The sequence below is a fragment of the Jaculus jaculus genome, chromosome X (assembly GCF_020740685.1).
Source record: "Jaculus jaculus isolate mJacJac1 chromosome X, mJacJac1.mat.Y.cur, whole genome shotgun sequence".
NCBI classification, from domain to species: Eukaryota; Metazoa; Chordata; class Mammalia; order Rodentia; family Dipodidae; genus Jaculus; species Jaculus jaculus.
This window is the reverse complement of record NC_059125.1, coordinates 37045142-37064539: the sequence shown is the minus strand read 5'-3', so window position 1 is coordinate 37064539 and position 19398 is coordinate 37045142. Positions and strand designations below refer to the sequence as shown.

Genomic DNA, 19398 nt, shown 5'->3' with positions numbered 1-19398 from the left:
AACAGTGTGGAGGTTCCTAAAACAGCTAGAGATTGATCTACCATATGACCCAGCTATAGCACTCCTAGGCATATATCCAAAGGACTCATCTCATTTCCTTAGAAGTACATGCTCAACCATGTTTATTGCTGCTCAATTTATAATAGCTGGGAAATGGAACCAGCCTAGATGTCCCTCAACAGATGAGTGGATAATGAAGATGTGGTACATTTATATAATGGCGTTCTACTCAGCGGTAAAGAAAAATGAAGTTATGAAATTTGCACAAAAATGGATGGACCTGGAAAGTATTATACTAAGTCAGGTAACCCAGGCCCAGAAAGCCAAGCACCACATGTTGTCTCTCATATGTGGATCCTAGCTACAGATGACTGGGCTTCTGTGTGAGAATGAAAATACTTAGTAGCAGAGGCCAGTAAGTTGAAAAGGAGACATAAAGGGTGGAGAAAGGAAGGGAGGAGGATACTTAATAGGTTGATATTGTATATATGTAATTACAATGATTGTAATGGGGAGGTAATATGATAGAGAATGGAATTTCAAATGGGAAAGTGTGGGGGTGGCGAGGGAGGGAATTAGCATGGGATATATTTTATAATCATGTAATATGTTAATAAAAATTAAAAAAAAAAGAAAGTTCAACAACTGAATTCTTTTGCACATTTCTTTTTGAAATATTTCTGAGAGAGAGAGAGAGAGAGAGACGCAGGCAGATAGAGAGAGAAGAGGCACTCCAGGGCGTCCAGTCCCTGCAAACAAACTCCAGATGAATGTTCCACCTTGTGCATCAGGCTTACATGGCTTACATGGGTACTAAGGAATTGACCCTGGGTCCTTCGTCTTCACAGGCAAGCAACTTAACTGTTATGACATCTGTCCAGCCCCTCTTTTGTGACATTTTTTAAATGTGACTTTATGTGATACCTTCTTATAAATGGATTAATCCCTTAGGAAAAATGTTTGTTTTAGTTAAATGAATAAGTCTACTTTATATTTTCTTTGTCTTGTTACCACCCTTGTAATATAGAAATACATGAGAATGAAATAGACAAATACCTAGTTCTGAACAAAACTTCTAAAGTAATGAATATTAGAAGCATTAATTAAAATTAATTGGGAATTACTTGATTATAAAGAAAAAAATGATTATTTCCTTTCTGCTCTTTAAGGAATATATGCTGCCACAGTTTTCCTCAATACAAAATATACCACAACATAAAAGCACTGAATCAGTCAGATGTTATTTATTTCCTGGAAGCAGTCATAAAAGAGAAAAGACATTTAAAAATCAAGATATCAATAAAAAGCAACTCAAGAAAATTGACTTTTTAATTACCTCATTTTTCTCAATAAGGCTAGTGAAAGTAAGGAAGTTATACTTTAAGAGTAAGTGAGAATTGATCCACTATTTATTGTTCTGAAAAGACTGAGACATAGATGTAATCTTGACCTTTTTTTCATAGGAAGTAGTAGGTTTCAAGATACAGACACAGGAAATAACTTTCTGAATAGAACTTAAATAGCACAAGAAACATCCCCCCCCACAAAAAAATCAACAAATGGGACTGCATGAAATTAAGAAGTTTCTGTAAAGCGAAAAAAACAAACAAACAAACAAAAAAACCCAAACACACGATGACCAGTGATAACAGGCAGCAAAGGAATGGGAAGAAATCTTTGACATCTATAATTCATATGGGGGTAATACCCAAAGTTTACCAAGAACCACAAAAATTAAACACTAAAAGAATAAATTGTCAAAAACTAAATTGGTTAATAAACTGAACAGGATGTTCACAAAAGAAGAAATACAAATTGCCAAAAAGTATGTAATAAAATGGTTAATATCCCTAGCTGCCAGGTAAATGCAAATAAAAACAACTCTGAGGACTGGTTTTCTTCCATGGTCTATGCTGACAGCTTATGGTGTCTTTAGCAATAGGGTCTTGCCATAAACCTCTGGTGGGTAATCAAGTGCTTAGACAATCTAGTGTACGAAGGCACTACATGAGCTACTGGGGTAAAGAGGCTAACATCTGTCCAAGCAACTCAACGTCTAAGTGACTCAGAAGCAAACCTGATGTGATGCTCACACAACTGCAATAGTGGCACACAAGTGCAATAGTGGTCATAGTGTGTTGAGCCTTGAGAGGCCCAAGTGTGAAGCCTAGTGGAACTTCCTGAGCCTAGCTAAAGTTTGGTGATCTGCCTCTGGCCAGCTAGGACTCAGCAAGACACCTAATGGCTCCTGACTTCTGTGTAGGAGTTGGAATTCCTGTGCGCACGCGCTTAGAACCAATCATTTCAAAAGTCACTGTATACTATTGGACCTTACCTCTCCCCTGTCCTAAAATCTCCACCCTCATTTTCAACATTATATAAGTAACTGCTTGTAACAATAAAGTAAGTTCCTGCTTCGACAAGACTCCGGGCTTGGTGGTATGTTCCTGGCCGACAACACTCATCCTCCTCTTCAACCCCTTGGGAGGAACCAGCGGGCCTGGTCCTTCCTCAGCACTACCTGCTGGGGGAGCCCGGCACCTGGCGCCCAACGTGGGGTGACAGGAACCTGGCAGACTAGTGCGCCGTGAGAGGCATTCTCATTGAGGAGGTCAATCAGTGTGTGTGTGAGTGTACCCTCTTAAGTTATGAGGCAGTCTTTATATTTAATATGCTAAACTTTGTTTCTATAACCTGTACTTGCTGTCTGTATCTCTTCGTTCTCTTTCTCTTTCCTTTCACTTTCGGTTCACCAGCAAGCTGCATCTGCAGCTTTTGTATTTCTAAACAGGTCATATGTCCCTAGTGGACATGTTGTGTGGCCTTTGACCTTAGGTTTGCACTTCTTTCTCTCTGCTTGGGCCTGTGAAGCCAGGCCGGCTTCTTCTGCCATTTATGGAAGTTCCCCTGGATCTGTAGGCTTCAATAAACATCCCATCCTCCATAACTGTGCTTGGTCTGGAAGTTCATCTCAGTGAACCTGAAGCTGTCTAATACAGAACTTGGTACCGTGGAGTGGACTGATATGAACCTGACCATGTGGATGTTGATTTTTTTGGAACCTTTGTTTTGGAGAAATAGGCATGGACTTGGTGCTTGCAACTGAAGGTGTCTTCTGGAGTGGTAAGCCAAATTTTATGGACTATTCTGATGAGAGTCTGAGAATGCTAAGTACAGATAACATTAAACTTCGAGGCTTGGCTTATGAGCTTTCTAAGAGGAAGGAAAGACTACAGAGGACTTTGTTGGAACTGGGCTACTGGCATAAAGCATACTGGCATAAAGTCCTACTGCCCAGGCCCAGAGAGTTTTATCAAGGTTAAATTTGTAATGGACTGATGTGCTTGGCTAGAGATATTGGACTGAGAAATTTAAGATTTTAAGCTGGAAAACTTTAAGCAAGTAAAATTTACTGGCACAGAGACTGGCTTTATGTTACTAAAGCTGCCATTGTCAACACATTAGCAATCTTAAGGAGGATGCCTGAGGAAAGACTATCATAGAAATGCAAACACTTTTGGATGGTGGTTGAGTTTGCATGGTTTCAGTCTCTCCTTGCTATGCCTTATACCAGTTAAAATTGTTTACTCTGTGCCTTTATATGTTAGAAGTATTTAACTTGTTTGGTTTAACAGGTCTTAATATCTTAAATTGGTCAAGACTGTGGGGATTCAGTTGTTTATTTGTTTATACTTTACATTCTACAGCCACCTGGCTGGAGGCAATGTCACTGGGTGGATCTTAAGGTGTGGTGGTGGGTTTCAGATTTCAATCTAAAGATATACAAAATATGCCTAGCAGGAGTTCATGAAGTGAGCTGTGGCTTTTGGCTTTATCTTCTTATCAGTTGATACTTTCTTCCATGCCTGTTGGGTATCTGCACATGCCAGGGAAAAATCTAAACATGCCATTAGTCATATGCTTCAATGTTTTGCCACTCTGGGGTTGCCTGATCAAGTAACAACAGATAATGGCCCCTGCTTTGTAAGTCAAAACTTTACAAGTTTCCTCCAGATGTGACAAATTACACATGCCACAGGCATTCCATATAACCCTCGAGGCCATGCTATTATTGAAAGATATAAACAAACACTTAAATCACAATTATAAAAACAAAAGGGGCAATCACTACCCCCCCCATGATCAGCTAAAGAAAGCATTATTCACCTTAAATATTTTAAATTTTTCTAGAAATGAAAAATGTCTCCATTTCAAAAACATTGGTCATCCTCTGTCACATACAGCTCGATCAAGGTCAAATGGAGAGACCCATTGACTGGGGCCTGGAGAAGACGAGACCCACTCCTCACAGAAGGGAGAGGGTTTGGATGTGTCTTCCCTCAAGAAAACCAAATAACTCCCTCTCTTGCGGAGGATTGCTGGCTTTGCCTCCAATCTGGGCCTCCCCGGCTGCTTGCAGTAATCACCAATAATGCAACTACTATTGCCCATATGACCCTACTTGTTGGGTTGGTAATAACCGCAGGCATGGCCACTGGGACAGCCGGGATGGGTATGGCAGTCCATCTCCACAGAAAGCTCTCTCTCCAGTTGATCAGTGACATAAAAGCTGTGTCCAACACTATCTTTGATCTCCAGCAACAGCTAGATTCCCTGGCTGAGGTAGTCCTCCAAAACAGGAGGGGAGTAGACTTATTATTGGCCGAAAAGAGAGGAATATGCTTGTTTTTACAGGAATCATACTGTTTCTATGCACTAGATCAGGAATTGTTCCTGACAATATCAAAAAACTTCAAGAGGACCTGGAGGAGAGATGGCGGGACCTCCAGGACAGCCCACTGTGGACGGGCCTACATGGCTTCTTACCCTACCCCCCCTTCTACTCGGGCCCCTCCTTCCCTTCTTCCTTATCCTCACTGTCAGGCCTTGTGTAATTAAAAAAATATATACACAATTCATTCACCAGCGGCTAGAGGCAATAAAAATCCATCAGGTCGAGGTACATTGTCACAGGCTGACAACTCAGGAATTAAGTTCCTCAGATGACCCACTGCCATCTCCTCTGCCCTCCATGTGACCAATGACTAGTAAGATCTCCAGAGGGGCACAACCTAAGACAGGCCATGGAGAGGGTCCTCAGCAAGCTAAACACCTGGTAGCCAGTAATGGGTAAGATCCCCAGAGGGGGACAAACTAAGACAGGGACCATGGTGACTAATGCTCTTACAAAAACAAAAGGGGGAGATGTTGGGCCTTGAGAGGCCCAGGTGTGAGGCCTACTGGAACTTCCTGAACCTAGCTAAAGTTTGGCAATCTGCCTCTGGCCAGCTATGACTCAGCAAGACACCTAATGGCTCCTGACCTGCTACTTCTGTGTAGGAGTTGGAATTCCTGTGCACACACGCTTAGAACCAATCATTTCAAAAGTCACTGTATACTATTGGCCCTTACCTCTCACCCTGTCCTAAAATCTCCACCATCGTTTTCAACATTATATAAGTAACTGCTTGTAACAATAAAGCGAGTTCCTGCTTCAACAAGACTCCCAGCTTGGTGGTGTATTCCTGGCTATCAACACTCATCTTCCTCCTCAACCCCTTGGGAGGAACCAGTGGGCCTGGTCCTTCCTCAGCACTACCTGCTGGTGGAGCCCGGCAATAGTGGGTAACCAACTCCTCTTGGATTGGCTAACAGATCTGCTTACTGGGAAGGAAACCATATCTGGAACTGGGAAAAAAGTCAGGATCATATCCAGATAATGATTCTGCTTTCTGTTGTCAAGATCCCACTAACCTTGGGCTATAAGAGGGTCTACACCCTTTTAATTTAATGGTTATCCAATTTAACTGGTGGTGACTTCATTCTCTGTTGGAGAATCTGCTTCTCTTTTACAGATGGGAGGTGGGCCTAAGGAGATAAATAACCCAGTACATTCCACCCCAGCCCCAGATGCAACCACAGAGGAATTGGTAAAAGGAGAAAGAGTGCTGTTTTCTTAGTGAATCTGATATCAGCACAAAGGTGATGTAGATAGACAACAAAGACATTCAAGACCTACCCAACAAAAGATCTAGAGACTACTAAGTGCCCATCACTGAAGTACACTTAAAAACCTCCTAGCATGGCTCAGGGAATTTTGCAGAAGAAGGGGAGGAAAGAATTTTACAGCTACAAGTTGGGACATTTTACACAGAGACATTACCTCTCCCCCTCATAATGCATGACCCACAATCCCTATGGGGTTGACCTGTATCCGAACAATGATGGCCCCTTTAAAAACAGGGAAGGGAGCAGGAAAAGGATGGTACCAACATGTATTGTTTACATACTAAATATGCCCATATCTAAAACAAACAAACAAACAATAACAACAACAAAAAACCTCTGAGCTGGCCCAATACCTGGACCTCCTGCTCTGGAGGGTGTGTGCTCAGAAATACCATTGAAGATTCATTGAAGAACCTACTTTTTACCCCTCAATAAAATAAGACTTTTACCTTGAGATGGGTATATCACAATGCAACACACATACAATAAAAGTCAAAAAATGGAGAAATTTCTATCAATGATATCTACTTCCACAATGGAAGCCTCCAAAGAAATGATAGAGGAAACAATAGAAATTGAATCCCAAAATAAAAATATAATAAATAAATAAACAAATAAACAAGCTATGTGACCCTGATCAAGAGAATTTCTGAACTGGAAACAAAGGATCAATCAATCAATCAATCAATAGATAAAATAATCGCATGAATGAAATTGAACTGAACTGTCTCTTAGAGTACTCAGCTTTTGTCATTAGGCTTTATTTAATTGAAACAAACCAGACAAGGCTTCAAAGAGACAAAAATGAATTGATGAGGAGTCAACAAATAGAGGATTTCAATAACCACCTGATTAAGCTGAATGAAAACATGATCAAATGCAAAAATGAATTCCAGGAAGCATCAAGAATATCAGACCTTGACCTGAAATTGTACTTCAAAAAGACATGTACACAATGCAAAAAACAAAACAAACAAACAAAAAACAAAAATCAATAGAGCTTCTAAAAACCTCTCTAGAACTCCTCACTATCAGAGTCATGCATGTGGATGACAGATTCTCTGAGTTGGAAGACATGGCAGAAGAAATTGAACAGAAATCTAAAAACTTTGCTAAGTCCAAAGAATCATGTGAACAGAACACAAGGGAACTGTGGGATACCCTAACATGACCAAATATCCAGATCATGGGAATATCAGAACAGGAAGAAATCCAGTCCAGAGACATAGAGAACATATTCAACAAACTTATTATTTTAAAACCTTTTTTATATTTATTTATCAGAGAAAAACAGAGACGGGGCGGGGGAGAGAGGGAGAATAGAGAGAGACAGGGCTTCCAGACACTGTAAATGAACTCTAGACACTTGCGCTCCCTTGTGCATCTGGCTAACATGGGTCCTGAAGAATTGAACCTGGGTTGTTTGGCTTTGCAGGCAAATGCCTTAACCCCTAACTCATCCCTCCAGCCCTCAAGAAAATTATTGAAGAAAATTATTTCAGTCTTGCAAAAGAGGCCAATCCAGATACAAGAAGCTCACAGAACACCGAACAGACAGGAACAAAGAAAAAAATTCTCCAAAACATATCATAGCTAAAACTCTTAACTCTGAAAACAAAAAGACAATGCTAAAAGCAGCAAGAGAGAAATAACTCACTACATACAAAGGCAATCCCATTAGAATTGCCTCAGATTTCTCAATAGAAATACTGAAAGCCAGAAGGGCTTAATGTCATGGCCAATGACCTCCAGACACATGTACCACTTTGTGTATCTGGCTTTAGGTGGGTATTGGGGAATCAAACCCAGGGTTTCAGGCTTTGTAACCAAGTGCCTTTAACCACTCAACCATCTCTATAGCCATTACATTCACTCTTGATACTCATAAAATTAGAAATAGAGAATTAGTGAATTCTGCTTAAAATAATTTGTTAGAATCTTCATATCTCATGATGGTGAAATAAGGGCATTGTCTATATAATGGTTATTGTGAAGTGGAACAGGTGTGCCTAGAAAAGATACTAACAGGAATATTCAGTGAGAAGGGCATGTGATAATGGAAACAGATTAGAAGGATAGGCATACAAGCTAATGAACCCCATGGATTTTCAGCAGGACAAGAAGCTAAGACAAAGACATAGACCAGTTTGTTGCTTAAAGTTTAGAAAGAAAGTATGGCTTTTTCAACACCTGTATTTCTGAACTCTAGTCTCTAAAATTGTGAGAAGATAAAGTTTTGTTATTTGAATCATGGTATTTGTGTTGAGTTGTTACTGTTGCCCTGGGAACCTAATATATAGAGAAAATGTTTCTTCATCTTTATGTAGACTACCTTAAATATTCTATAGCTTACATTGCATGCTGTGGTGAAAGACTGAATGTTTTCATATAAATTCATAAACAAAGGACATGAACCAAATAGTTAAGGGCTTTCTTCTCATATTACTACTTATCAGGTTGTTTGTAGAACAAATGGGGGAAATGAACATCCTTTTTTGTTTTCCTTTTTTTCCATAGGGACCTTTTGTGTGTTAGGCAAGTGCTCTGCTACTGAGTTATATCCTAAAATGTGTGTATATTATGAATTAGTATCATGACGCCTTTTTTCTTTTGATATCAAAGTTTTATTTTTTCTGTGTTAAGTGAATAATAGCCTCTTTATTAAGAATTCACCCAATCTTCACAAACTCTGGAGTAAAAGAAATTACCTCCAGATATTACAATATGAAATATAAAATTCCAGAGATCGTTTATGCAACCATATTTAAAACTATCATACAATTTTTTTCCCAACTGACTAGATTTGGAAAATAATTTCTCTTTCTCAAAAGGAGCTCTGCTCTGAAGTTGGACCTCAGTAAAAATCACCATTTTTGTACTCCTGAAATTGATCAGACGTATACAACATGCTGAGAAGTGCATCTTCAGAACATCAGAGAAGGCCAGTGCATGTGAAAGATTCTATATTATGAGGTTTCATTTTTATGAAATATTCAGAAAATACTATATATAGAGAAAGAAAATAATTGTTTGTATTAAGGAGTTGAATGTAAAGGGAATCAGTATAGGCTATCCAAGCATCTCTATTGAATTATACCATTTTATTAAACTGAAATTTATTATGAATCAGTTCATTGATATTTAGAAGATATATTGAAAGTTATCTGAAAAACAAACACAAATGTAATCCTAACTTTTAAAAACCAAACATTTACCTTTGATTTTCATTTAACATTTACTTTAAAGACCCCATTTTCCAAAATTACAATAAAAATTTATGGGGTCTATAGTGTTTGGGTCATAGAAATAGCATCATTCTGGCCTAAGTAGCTAAAGATGACATGTAGGATTCTCCAATTCAAAAATTTCACAGCTCAGTTCATAAGTTAGATCTATAAAACTAATTAAATGCATATTCATATATATTACCTAGTCCGACTTGTTAGTGTAAATTCTGTAACAGAAGTCTTAAATAAACCAATTCCTTGAATGTCAATGATATCTTCTACTTCAGGCTCCGTAGCAATCAATGTTAAAGGATACCTCCATATTCCATCTGTCATGGATTCAATTTTCAATATAATATCAGCCCTTGAATACAAAATTAATTTTTTTAAAGTTACTACAGGAAAACAAGCATGGAGAATAAACACACTGATTTAATATCTAAGGAGAAAATGTAAATATAAAGTTTCAGGTCTCTGTAAAATTCACTGAAACAATAAATTCCTTAAAATGTAGGTGATTATTTTATTTTAGGAATCATTTTGTAGACAATAGTTTATGTTATCATTCTTTTCTTTAGTTAATTCCTAAAAGTGAATAATTTGTATAAATTAGGCTCTACAAATTTTCCATAACCCGGAGAGACTATGATTGTGCTTATTAACTTATGGGTGGACTTTGGCAAATGGGTTCAAATTTTATGGTAATAGGTATTCCCATTGGAGATTTTCTGCAAACATGAAACACACTATGGAATCCTCTTCAATTCTTCTTCACAGATAAAATTATATAATCTGTGAACAACTATGATGTTCTACATAATTGAAGATTTTTAAAAATTAAATTTTAACTGGCAAAAGATTACACATAGTTTTAAGAATAATGTACAATAAAGTAGCAGTTGAGTTAGAAAGGAATAGACTATTATTTTAAATATTACTGATGCATTTATTTATGAGAGAGGGTGGGAGAGGGAGAATATGGGCACAGAAGTGTCTCCTGCCACTGCAAACAAACTCCAGAGAGAAGTCCCATGTTGTATGTCTGGCCTTATGTGGGTACTTTGGAATTGAATCAGGGCTGCCAGATTTTTTTCTAGGTAAGCACCTTTAACCACTTAACCATTTCTTCAGCCAGGAGGAAAAGTATTAAAGATAGATATTCAAAGCATTTGGCTATATTAAGACTGAAGAAATAGGACAGGAGTTGGTATTGACAAATGGTTTTTGGTTTGTTTGCCTGATTAGGAAAAAAATAGATTTAAAAAAGTAGCACTGTGGTTATTATTACTGCTAATATCATAATTTGGGATTGGACAATGAAATTACAAACTGTTTACCTAAATTATCAGACAATATCTCAGGTAAGTATACAAAATTCCTCAACCAGTTGGAAAGAGAATGGGCAATATGGTATCCTATTTGAGAATAGCACACTATGAACCAGCAACTTAACTATTTTTTTAGTATTTTCCTTGAAAATATACCTCCAAGATTTTGAAAGGTAATGTGCAGAAAGATGTTCATTACTTCATTGTGCATACTCTTAAATATAGTAGATGCAACTTTTTAAAATGTTATTTCAACAGGATATTGATAAAAAAAAAGTATGTTGCACAGAAGCAGAATACTAGTTAGAATCATTTAGGCATTGAGGGGTGATATAGCATCTTAAAGTGAATACCTTAAAAATGTAAGACCTAAACAAATACCCAGTATGCTCTTGTGACTATGACATGAAATACTATTACTCTTCAGTATTTTAAGCACTCATCCTCCTACTTCCACTTTTGCTATTTTACAAGGATAATTAAGATCTATTCTTTATTTTGGTTTTCCTTTTTTAACTGTCTCTTTCAATGAACCATACCAAATAAAATTGAACTAGAGAATAGGAAAAGTTGATGACTATGTGCATATGTGCACAAAACTCAATTGTTATATCTTACAACAACTAAGCATTTACAGAATTTTATGAATTATTTCCTGTCAGTGTTTTAAAAATTTACCATCCAGGGCTGGAGAGATGGCTTAGTGGTTAAGCACTTGCCTGTGAAGCCTAAGGACCCTGGTTCAAGGCTCGGTTCCCCAGGACCCACGTTAGCCAGATGCACAAGGGGGCGCACGCATCTGGAGTTCGTTTGCAGTGGCTGGAAGCCCTGGTGCTCCCATTCTCTCTCTCTCCCTCTATCTGTCTTCCTCTCTGTGTCTGTTGCTCTCAAATAAATAAACAAATAATAGACCAAAAAATATTTTAAAAAATTTACCATTCAACAATATTTTTCTACTATACTATATTCTGTATTTTGTGTTTCAGCTCTAATATGTCTCTGTGCATTAAGACACAATCAAGTCCCTATTTCAGATGTGACTCATGGTATTAACAGCTGCTTAAGTATTAGTTGCTCACATAAGTAAATATAAAGACACCGGGTGAGGTTTTCTACAGGAAAACACCAAAAGCCCATTATTTTTATAGATTTACTTTATATGTTACTAATGGATGTGCAATGACATAGTACTGAGTAGTAAAGGGTAATAAAAACAGTTGCAATTCCAAACACAGCTTAGGCATTTTCTTCATTTGAAATGTTTCTATTTTGATAAGTAGCATAAAAATATCATATTGTTATTGCACATCACATAATCACTTTGCCAAAAAGTTGTTGGCAAATAAAGAATTCTTTGGGGGCTGGAGAGATGGTTTAACAGTTAAGACATTTGCCTACAAAGCCAAAGGATCCTGGTTCGACTCTTCAGGACCCATGTAAGCCAGATGCACAAGGGGGTACATGCATCTAGAGTTTGTTTGCAGTGTGGAGGATCTGGCACTCCCATTCATTCTCTCTCTCTCTCCCTCTTTCTCTCTCTGAAATAAATGAATAAAATATACTTAAAACGAATTCTTTGTAAATACGGTATTGTAATGACTTTAAGGAGGTCATAGTTCTTAAAAATATCTCAGATTTACAAATATTTGGGCTACAATACTATCTTAGAATACTTCTACTTAGAATTATACTTAGAATACTTCTTATACTTTGATAGCTAGAAATGTTATAGCTCCAAATATTTCTCACATAGCATCAAAAATAATATAACACAAATATTGAAAGATAGAAAAACAGTATTAATTAGTTGGAAAGAGTACTAATACTCTATAAAAAAATAGAAGTAAATCAGGTTTACCTAAATGGTTTTTTTGGTGCAAATATAATATTGAAGAGCAATGATATCAATTCATATTTCACATTAAAATGTTTTCTGTATAAATATATGGTCACAGTAGATTCCAAATTACTCTTCCAATCATCAGATTCAAATTCTACTTCATATTCAAATTCACGTCTTCTCAGAGATACTAGGAAAATTGAAGTATATTTTAGTCTCACAAATTATACATAGATTGAACATGAATTTATGTGTCAACAGTAGTCATAAGTAGATAATCTGAGGAAAAATGTAATGTTATCTAGATTTATGTTCATAATGTTTATTACATTGATAGCTATATAATATTAAGGAAGTATTAGTTAAAGGTAAATTAATTAATGAATGCAAAATACAGAATATAATTTTACCACCATATTAAACATTTTTGATTAATGCTTAAGGAATAATAAAAACTAAACAGAAATTAATAATCAATACTAACTGTGAAAAAGAAAGAGTACAACATGTGTGATATAACATAAATGTATAAGATTTTATTTAAGTTTATTCATTGCTGAAAGAGGATCCTTAGCTATTAGAATAGGATTTTCAATTTTGCTGTATTTTAATAAAATGAAGTTTATTTATTAATCTTGAAATATTATAGACAATATGGTTAACAATATTTTCCTAAGTAGGAGGTTATGAAGTTTTTTACATGAAGATCATGGTAAAAAGGTCAGAGAATTATTACTTGCTATAGTCCACACCTGTACTAATTTCTAAAGCTTGTATCTGTTGTATAAAGGCAAAAATGATCCTTACTTTAATTCAGAACTGACAGCTACTTTTTCCTAAGAATATTGATAGATATCAGACTATGCTTTTATCACAGTAGAATTCTATCCAAGAATATGGAAAATTTAATCCTAAAATTTGCTGGAAAATAGATGGATCTGGAAAGAATTATATTAAATGACATGACCCAAATCCAGAAAATCAAAACCACATGTTCTCTGTGAAAATACATGAGATGGAAGGGATGGGATGAGAGTGAAAGGGCATGTGTACAATTTAAACAGAAGGAGGATGGATATTAATGGATGAGAGCTGGGGTAGAGGGAAATTGGGGACAGTGTCATTGGGGATAGGAGTAGGAATGAGTCAATTAAAACAAATTGTACTTTAAGATGAGAGAATGGATGGTATCTAAATCTCCATATGCTGTCTATAAAGTAAAGTAAAGTTAACATTAATTTATGCTAGTGAATGTTGAAAAGTAGGTGTTCTATAATATGTTCAACTCACATTAATGCTTACCCACAAAGCTTTTGAAAACAAAATGTCATAGATTGATTTAAATCCCCACAAGGTCTTTTTCTTTTACTACACATAAAATAAACCTGCCCCCCAAATTGCTGTTCTTTATCCTGCTGAAAAATATAGATACTTCATATTAACAATTTTTTAGTAGAATATATTCAATGTGTCTATATTTTCTAGGCTAATTTGCTCTGAGAATGGTATATAGAAATATCCCATATGAATATATGTTCTATTCAGTGAACATGACTTTTAAGTATTTGAGGATATTTTGTGAGATGTGTAATTACCACTTCACCCAAATGACAAAATAAGGACTTTCCACAGTACTAAAGATTAAATCCAGGCCTCTCTGCACATGCGGACTTTTCTACACTTGAGCTAAATCTTCAACTAATGAAAGTTTCAAAATATATTTTCCTTTATCAAGTTGATATATACAGGTGCTTAGTTACTGAAGCCTTCATAGGATTTGTAGTATATGAATCAATGTAAAATTAAGTTAAATTTTAGTTTCAGAGGCTTTCAACCCATTTTCAGGTCTGCTAGTATGGCTGTTGTGAGTTAATTTACAATAAAGTTCATTGGTATAGGAAACAGTCATATTTATTTGGTAGGTTTACAAAGTGAGTAAAATTGAAACCACTGAAATAATAGGGTTTCACAGAGTTGATACCACGAGTAGTTTGACTAGCTTTTAAATTACTTCTGTGGTAACTGCTACCATCAAGAAATGCAGGAAGCTATGATAGAATAGTGCTGGGGTCCTGATTATTAAGGACTACCATGGAGGAGACCAATAGGGTGAGTGAAGTTTAGGTAAATGCAAGTAGGGAGAGAAGCTCTATTCATTGGAACAGCTTATGGGAATTGTACGTAATGGTAATCAGCTTGGCTTATTTGTTAAGAATTTATGTAGATGGAGAAGCGAAAGTATCAAAATAATTTCAAAAGATTAAGCCAGCAATGTAAGCAAGAGTAGATAATTTAGTTTAGGTTTAGAGAAGAATTTGGAACTTCCAAGAATGAGAGGACACTAGTGATCAGTATTTAATTTCAGACTTTGTGCAACATTTAGTTATCCTATCTTTTCACTATTTTCATAGATGATCCTTTTATGAAATTTTGTTTTTAAATTTAAAATTGTAAGTTATAGATTCAATTGCATTAGCTAAATTTGAAAGACAACTGGGGTAGCTCAGTGGCAGAATATCCTAGCATGCATAATGCCTTAGGCGCAATGTTCAGAACTACACAAAAATCATAAAAGGTAGAAAAAGAAATCAAAGCTGAATAGAAGTAGAATTATCACTACGACAGTTTTTCTGTTTTCATTGTTGACATAATTACAATCAGTGTTTTATGAATTTAGTAAAACCATAACTCATTTTTGAGAGTAATATATGAAAACAAAAAATATAACAGATGCTTACTTAAGTACTGCCTTGAATGATACATTGTAAATGAAAAATAAATCTTCATTACTGAGTAATCAGCAGCCTACAATTTTAGGTAAGTTAATAATTCTTATAATAATTCCACTATTGAAATTCACTTACCATCAATATTTTCATAAATACCATAAAATGAATTCCTTTTTGGCACTACTAAAAAGTCTGTTATTTCTTTTGAAGGATGTGGGCCAAAAAAATTACCAATCATTGTTATTTCCACCTTTTCTTCTACCCACTTGTTGGCCTGACATGTTATGATAACTGTAGAAAAGAATGATTTTTTAGTTTAGGTATTAGGTAATGTCATTATTCTTAAGATAAAATGAACTGTTATGAAAAATAAAATGTTACTTAACACAATTTACATTGTCATTTCATATGGCATGTACACATGCTTGTATAACAGCTATATATTTACCTCTATCATATCTATGTATTTATCTTACATATAAATGTAAACATGAAACAATATGCAAAAATTGTATCCAAGGGTTAATCTACAAGATCTACAATATATTATGAAAGATGATATTAGGATGAACAAATTTGGTTCAGGAGCTGATTGTGTTGTATCATTAACTCAAATGGCTACAATAAAGCTGTACTTTTATAATAATACTATAGCAAAACCTTGAAATAACAAAAAATAATGTTAGTAACCCTTATTTTAAATATTTAAATATTTATAACTGGCCATTCAAATATACCTTAAAATTCATACTTACTTAAGCAGAACAATAAAATTAATACATATATATGATGTTAAAATGTAACCTATTGCTAAAAATTATTGTAATGTACTCAAAGTCAATCTTAAAACATGATTATTTTCTTCTGTTAAGTGAAAAAACAAAGTAATATTTATATGTACAATTGCTAATTATATAAGGAAATAGTAATAATTGGCAGTAGATCTATAATGCAATGGGGATGTATGGGGATCCATACCTAATATTTCTCCCAAATATGGTGTTACACTTTAATTTTTTTTTCATTTATTCATTTGTAAGCAAGGGGGCAGTCAAGAGAGACAGAGAAAGAAAAAGAGAGAGAATAAGAATGAGAATGGGTACCAGGGCCTAGTACCACTGCAAATGAATTCCAGAAACATTAGTCACTTTGTACATCTGGCTTTATCTGGGTACTGAGGAATTGAACCCAAGCTGTCAGGCTTTGCAAGCAATCACTTTTAACTGCTGAGCCATCAGTTCAGCCCATATTGTTATACTTTTATTGAATATAGAATATAAATTGAATATAAGTAAAAAGTTGAAATCTCTATATGAATATATTTGAAATATATTATTCAGATTTTTTGTATCAATAATAACATATCTATAGCAACTACAAGATTAATTGATGTTCTTAGATATATATCTTTCATAATACATATATTGTAATATAAAATTATTACAAGTTAATTTTCACCAAAATTATGCATTTATACTGAAAAGTCACTGCTTATAATCCACATATAAAATGAATTGGGCCTGGTGGTGCACATCTTTAATCCCAGAACTCAGGAGGTAGAGGGAGGAGAATCACTATGAGTTTGAAGCCAGTATGGGAGTACATAGTGAATCCTAGGTCAGCCTGGGATAGAGAAATATCCTACCTTGGAAAACATGTATATTAAATAATGATAAGTTAGAATTTAAAAGAGGTAAATGGCCAGGGGAAATGAATAACATTTTTGTGTTATAATTAGTTTCAATCTTAATGCATTAACTTTTAAGAGTCTCATGCTCTACTGACTGAGCTAGCTGGGCACCTTTGGCCAACTTTTAAATTAGTGATAACAACATTCAGCTGTTGTAATGTCATTGATCTTGCCCTCTAAGTCTTTCAGAAATTAGAGCTCAATCTATCACAATGGATTCAGCTTTCACTGGGTTTAAAGTATAATTGTTAGTGAAGAGATTTTCCATTTTTCTGTTCCAGTAGACAGTAAATAAATACAAATTCACAAAATAAAATGTCAGCTCATAAATCAGAAAAATCATCCTAAGTTTACACGTAAGAAACTTTTATAGGTATGTAGTTGAACAGGAATAGCAGTGAATTATCTGTCCGTAAGGGAATATTTACTCTTGGCCTTTATAAGAGTGCTAGCATGTTTTGGTAGATGCTTTGTTTACTAGCCCAACTTCTTTCAAAGTGTAATTAGAGCAGAGCATTTTGTTTTGCTTATGATGGAACCCAGGACCACTCATATGCTAGAGCTACATACTTGGCTTGGAAATATAATTTCTTTTCTTCTTCTTCTTCTTCTTCCTTCTTTTTTTTTTTTTTTTTTTTTTTTTGGTTTTTCGAGGTAGGGTCTTGCTGTAGCCCAGGCTGACCTGGAATTCACTATGTAGTATCAGGGTGGCCTCAAATTCACGACAATCCTCCTACCTCTACCTCCTGAGTGCTGGGATTAAAGGCGTGTGCCACCACGCCCGGCAGAAATCTAATTTCTTGTTTGAAATAATTATTACTGGTTATAGAAAAAGTTAACTTTTATGAATTTTAAAATATACATCTGAATTTCTCAAAATGGCAATTCAAAAATAGCTCTTTGCTTTGAAGAGCAATACAATGCATGTTAGTTATTAAGAACTATGCCTAGACTGGAATGAATGAATGAGAACCTAACATTTTACATGGTTATTTAAACTTAGTTTCTTTTCATAAGTTGACACTGTCCTGAAAGTCAGAAAAATGAAGGTATATAGAAAAAGTGAAAAGAATATTATGGAATGAGAACATATAGAAACTAGCGAAAAGCCTGGGGAAATGGGAGCAAATGTGGTCATTGAGAAAAATAAAGGCTTTGAAAGCACAGGGATATTATACTATCTTAGCCAAGTAAATCTCCATGATAACTATGGAACAATCCGGATAGATCTGGCATAAAGTTTGTTTTGTTTCTGGGAAAACTAAAAATGAATCAGCGTTATCACAGAACACTTCATATAAGACTGAATTTCACAGAAACTGAAATATGATTAAAATTGACCTCAGGGAAAATGCACCAAGGAATCTTATAAATCTAGTGTTAGACTCTTCTATAAAGGGGTCTGAAGTTAATTTAATTTCAACCTGAGTTGTTATTTGTGTTTCCCAAACAGGGCATTAATACTAAGTGGGGTGGTATTATAGAAAAAGTTATTAGACTCTGTTGAGAAAGAGTAATGTTGAAACACTATCACCACTATGGTTCCTCACAACTTACTTGCTGTAGAAGTTTAAATTCATATATGTATATTAATATAAGTATATGAATAAAAGATGGGGTAGAGGATGGCTACATTCTCTTAGAGTTCTGTTTTTTTCTGTATAAAACAAACATACCTGGAGGACTTTTTGGGAGTGGCGCCTGTGGAAGTCCAATAATAGGATATATCCAGTGTAGTGCTTGGATTTCCTCACAGTCTGCTCCCATAATTCTAATAAAATGTTAAGAGTTAACAAAAAGAAAATACTTATTTGCTCAAATGGTTCTATTCCTTATTAATCTAATGGTATTTTTGGATGTTTATATATGTATATGTATATGTATATATGTATATATGTATATATGTATATATGTATATATGTATATATGTATATATGTATGGGTGCGTGTGTGTGTGTGTGTGTGTGTGTGTGTGTGTGTGTGTACGTGCACACATGTGTCCACATCTGTATGGTGGTCAGAGTGAATGGTTGGTACTTTCTTCTACTGCTCTTTACCTTCATCACTGTTGAAGAGGGGATTTTCTGGTTGAAGTGTGTTTAACAGAGGATGAGTTGTACATGTAACTTGTGCCTAAGAACTCACATTTTCAAGAATTCCACACTTTTTTTAATGTACTACCACAAATATCTTAAAATTCTTGATAACTTTTACAAGGGTCTTTTTGTTCTAATTTTCCACTGGTACCCATAATTTATGTAACTAGTTGTAACTCTAAGAGTGATGAAATGTATGGCAAACTACAAAATAGATAACTGGATCATATTTAAAATGTGGGAAGAAATACGTAAAAGTATGAAAAATTAGCAATCTGTTTTTATTAAAGTTTGTAGACCATTATTTAAACTATAAGACAATAGAAAACATTTAAAATTTTCAGTGTTATTGGAATGTGCTTAAATTTCATCTAAGCTGAGAATAGAAGATACCTTAATTCTAACAATTGTACAATAGCCCCTAGGTAGAGCAGTTTCATCAGTATGGTACAACGTCACTTGGTAAGTGTTAGAATGAT

At 35.2% G+C, this 19398-nt stretch overlaps 1 protein-coding gene across 1 annotated transcript in view; it reads right to left on the bottom strand.

Moving 5' to 3' along the window:
- The window catches only part of Cfap47 (cilia and flagella associated protein 47), a 290704-nt gene that overhangs the window by 16938 nt on the left and 254368 nt on the right, over window positions 1-19398 (bottom strand). Inside the window, exons 59-62 of the mRNA XM_045140870.1 lie at window positions 18500-18594; window positions 15269-15424; window positions 12423-12594; window positions 9439-9600 (exon numbers count right to left, since the gene is read on the bottom strand). Coding sequence (XP_044996805.1) covers window positions 9439-9600; window positions 12423-12594; window positions 15269-15424; window positions 18500-18594 — 585 coding nt within the window. The remainder of the gene's footprint in view (window positions 1-9438; window positions 9601-12422; window positions 12595-15268; window positions 15425-18499; window positions 18595-19398) is intronic.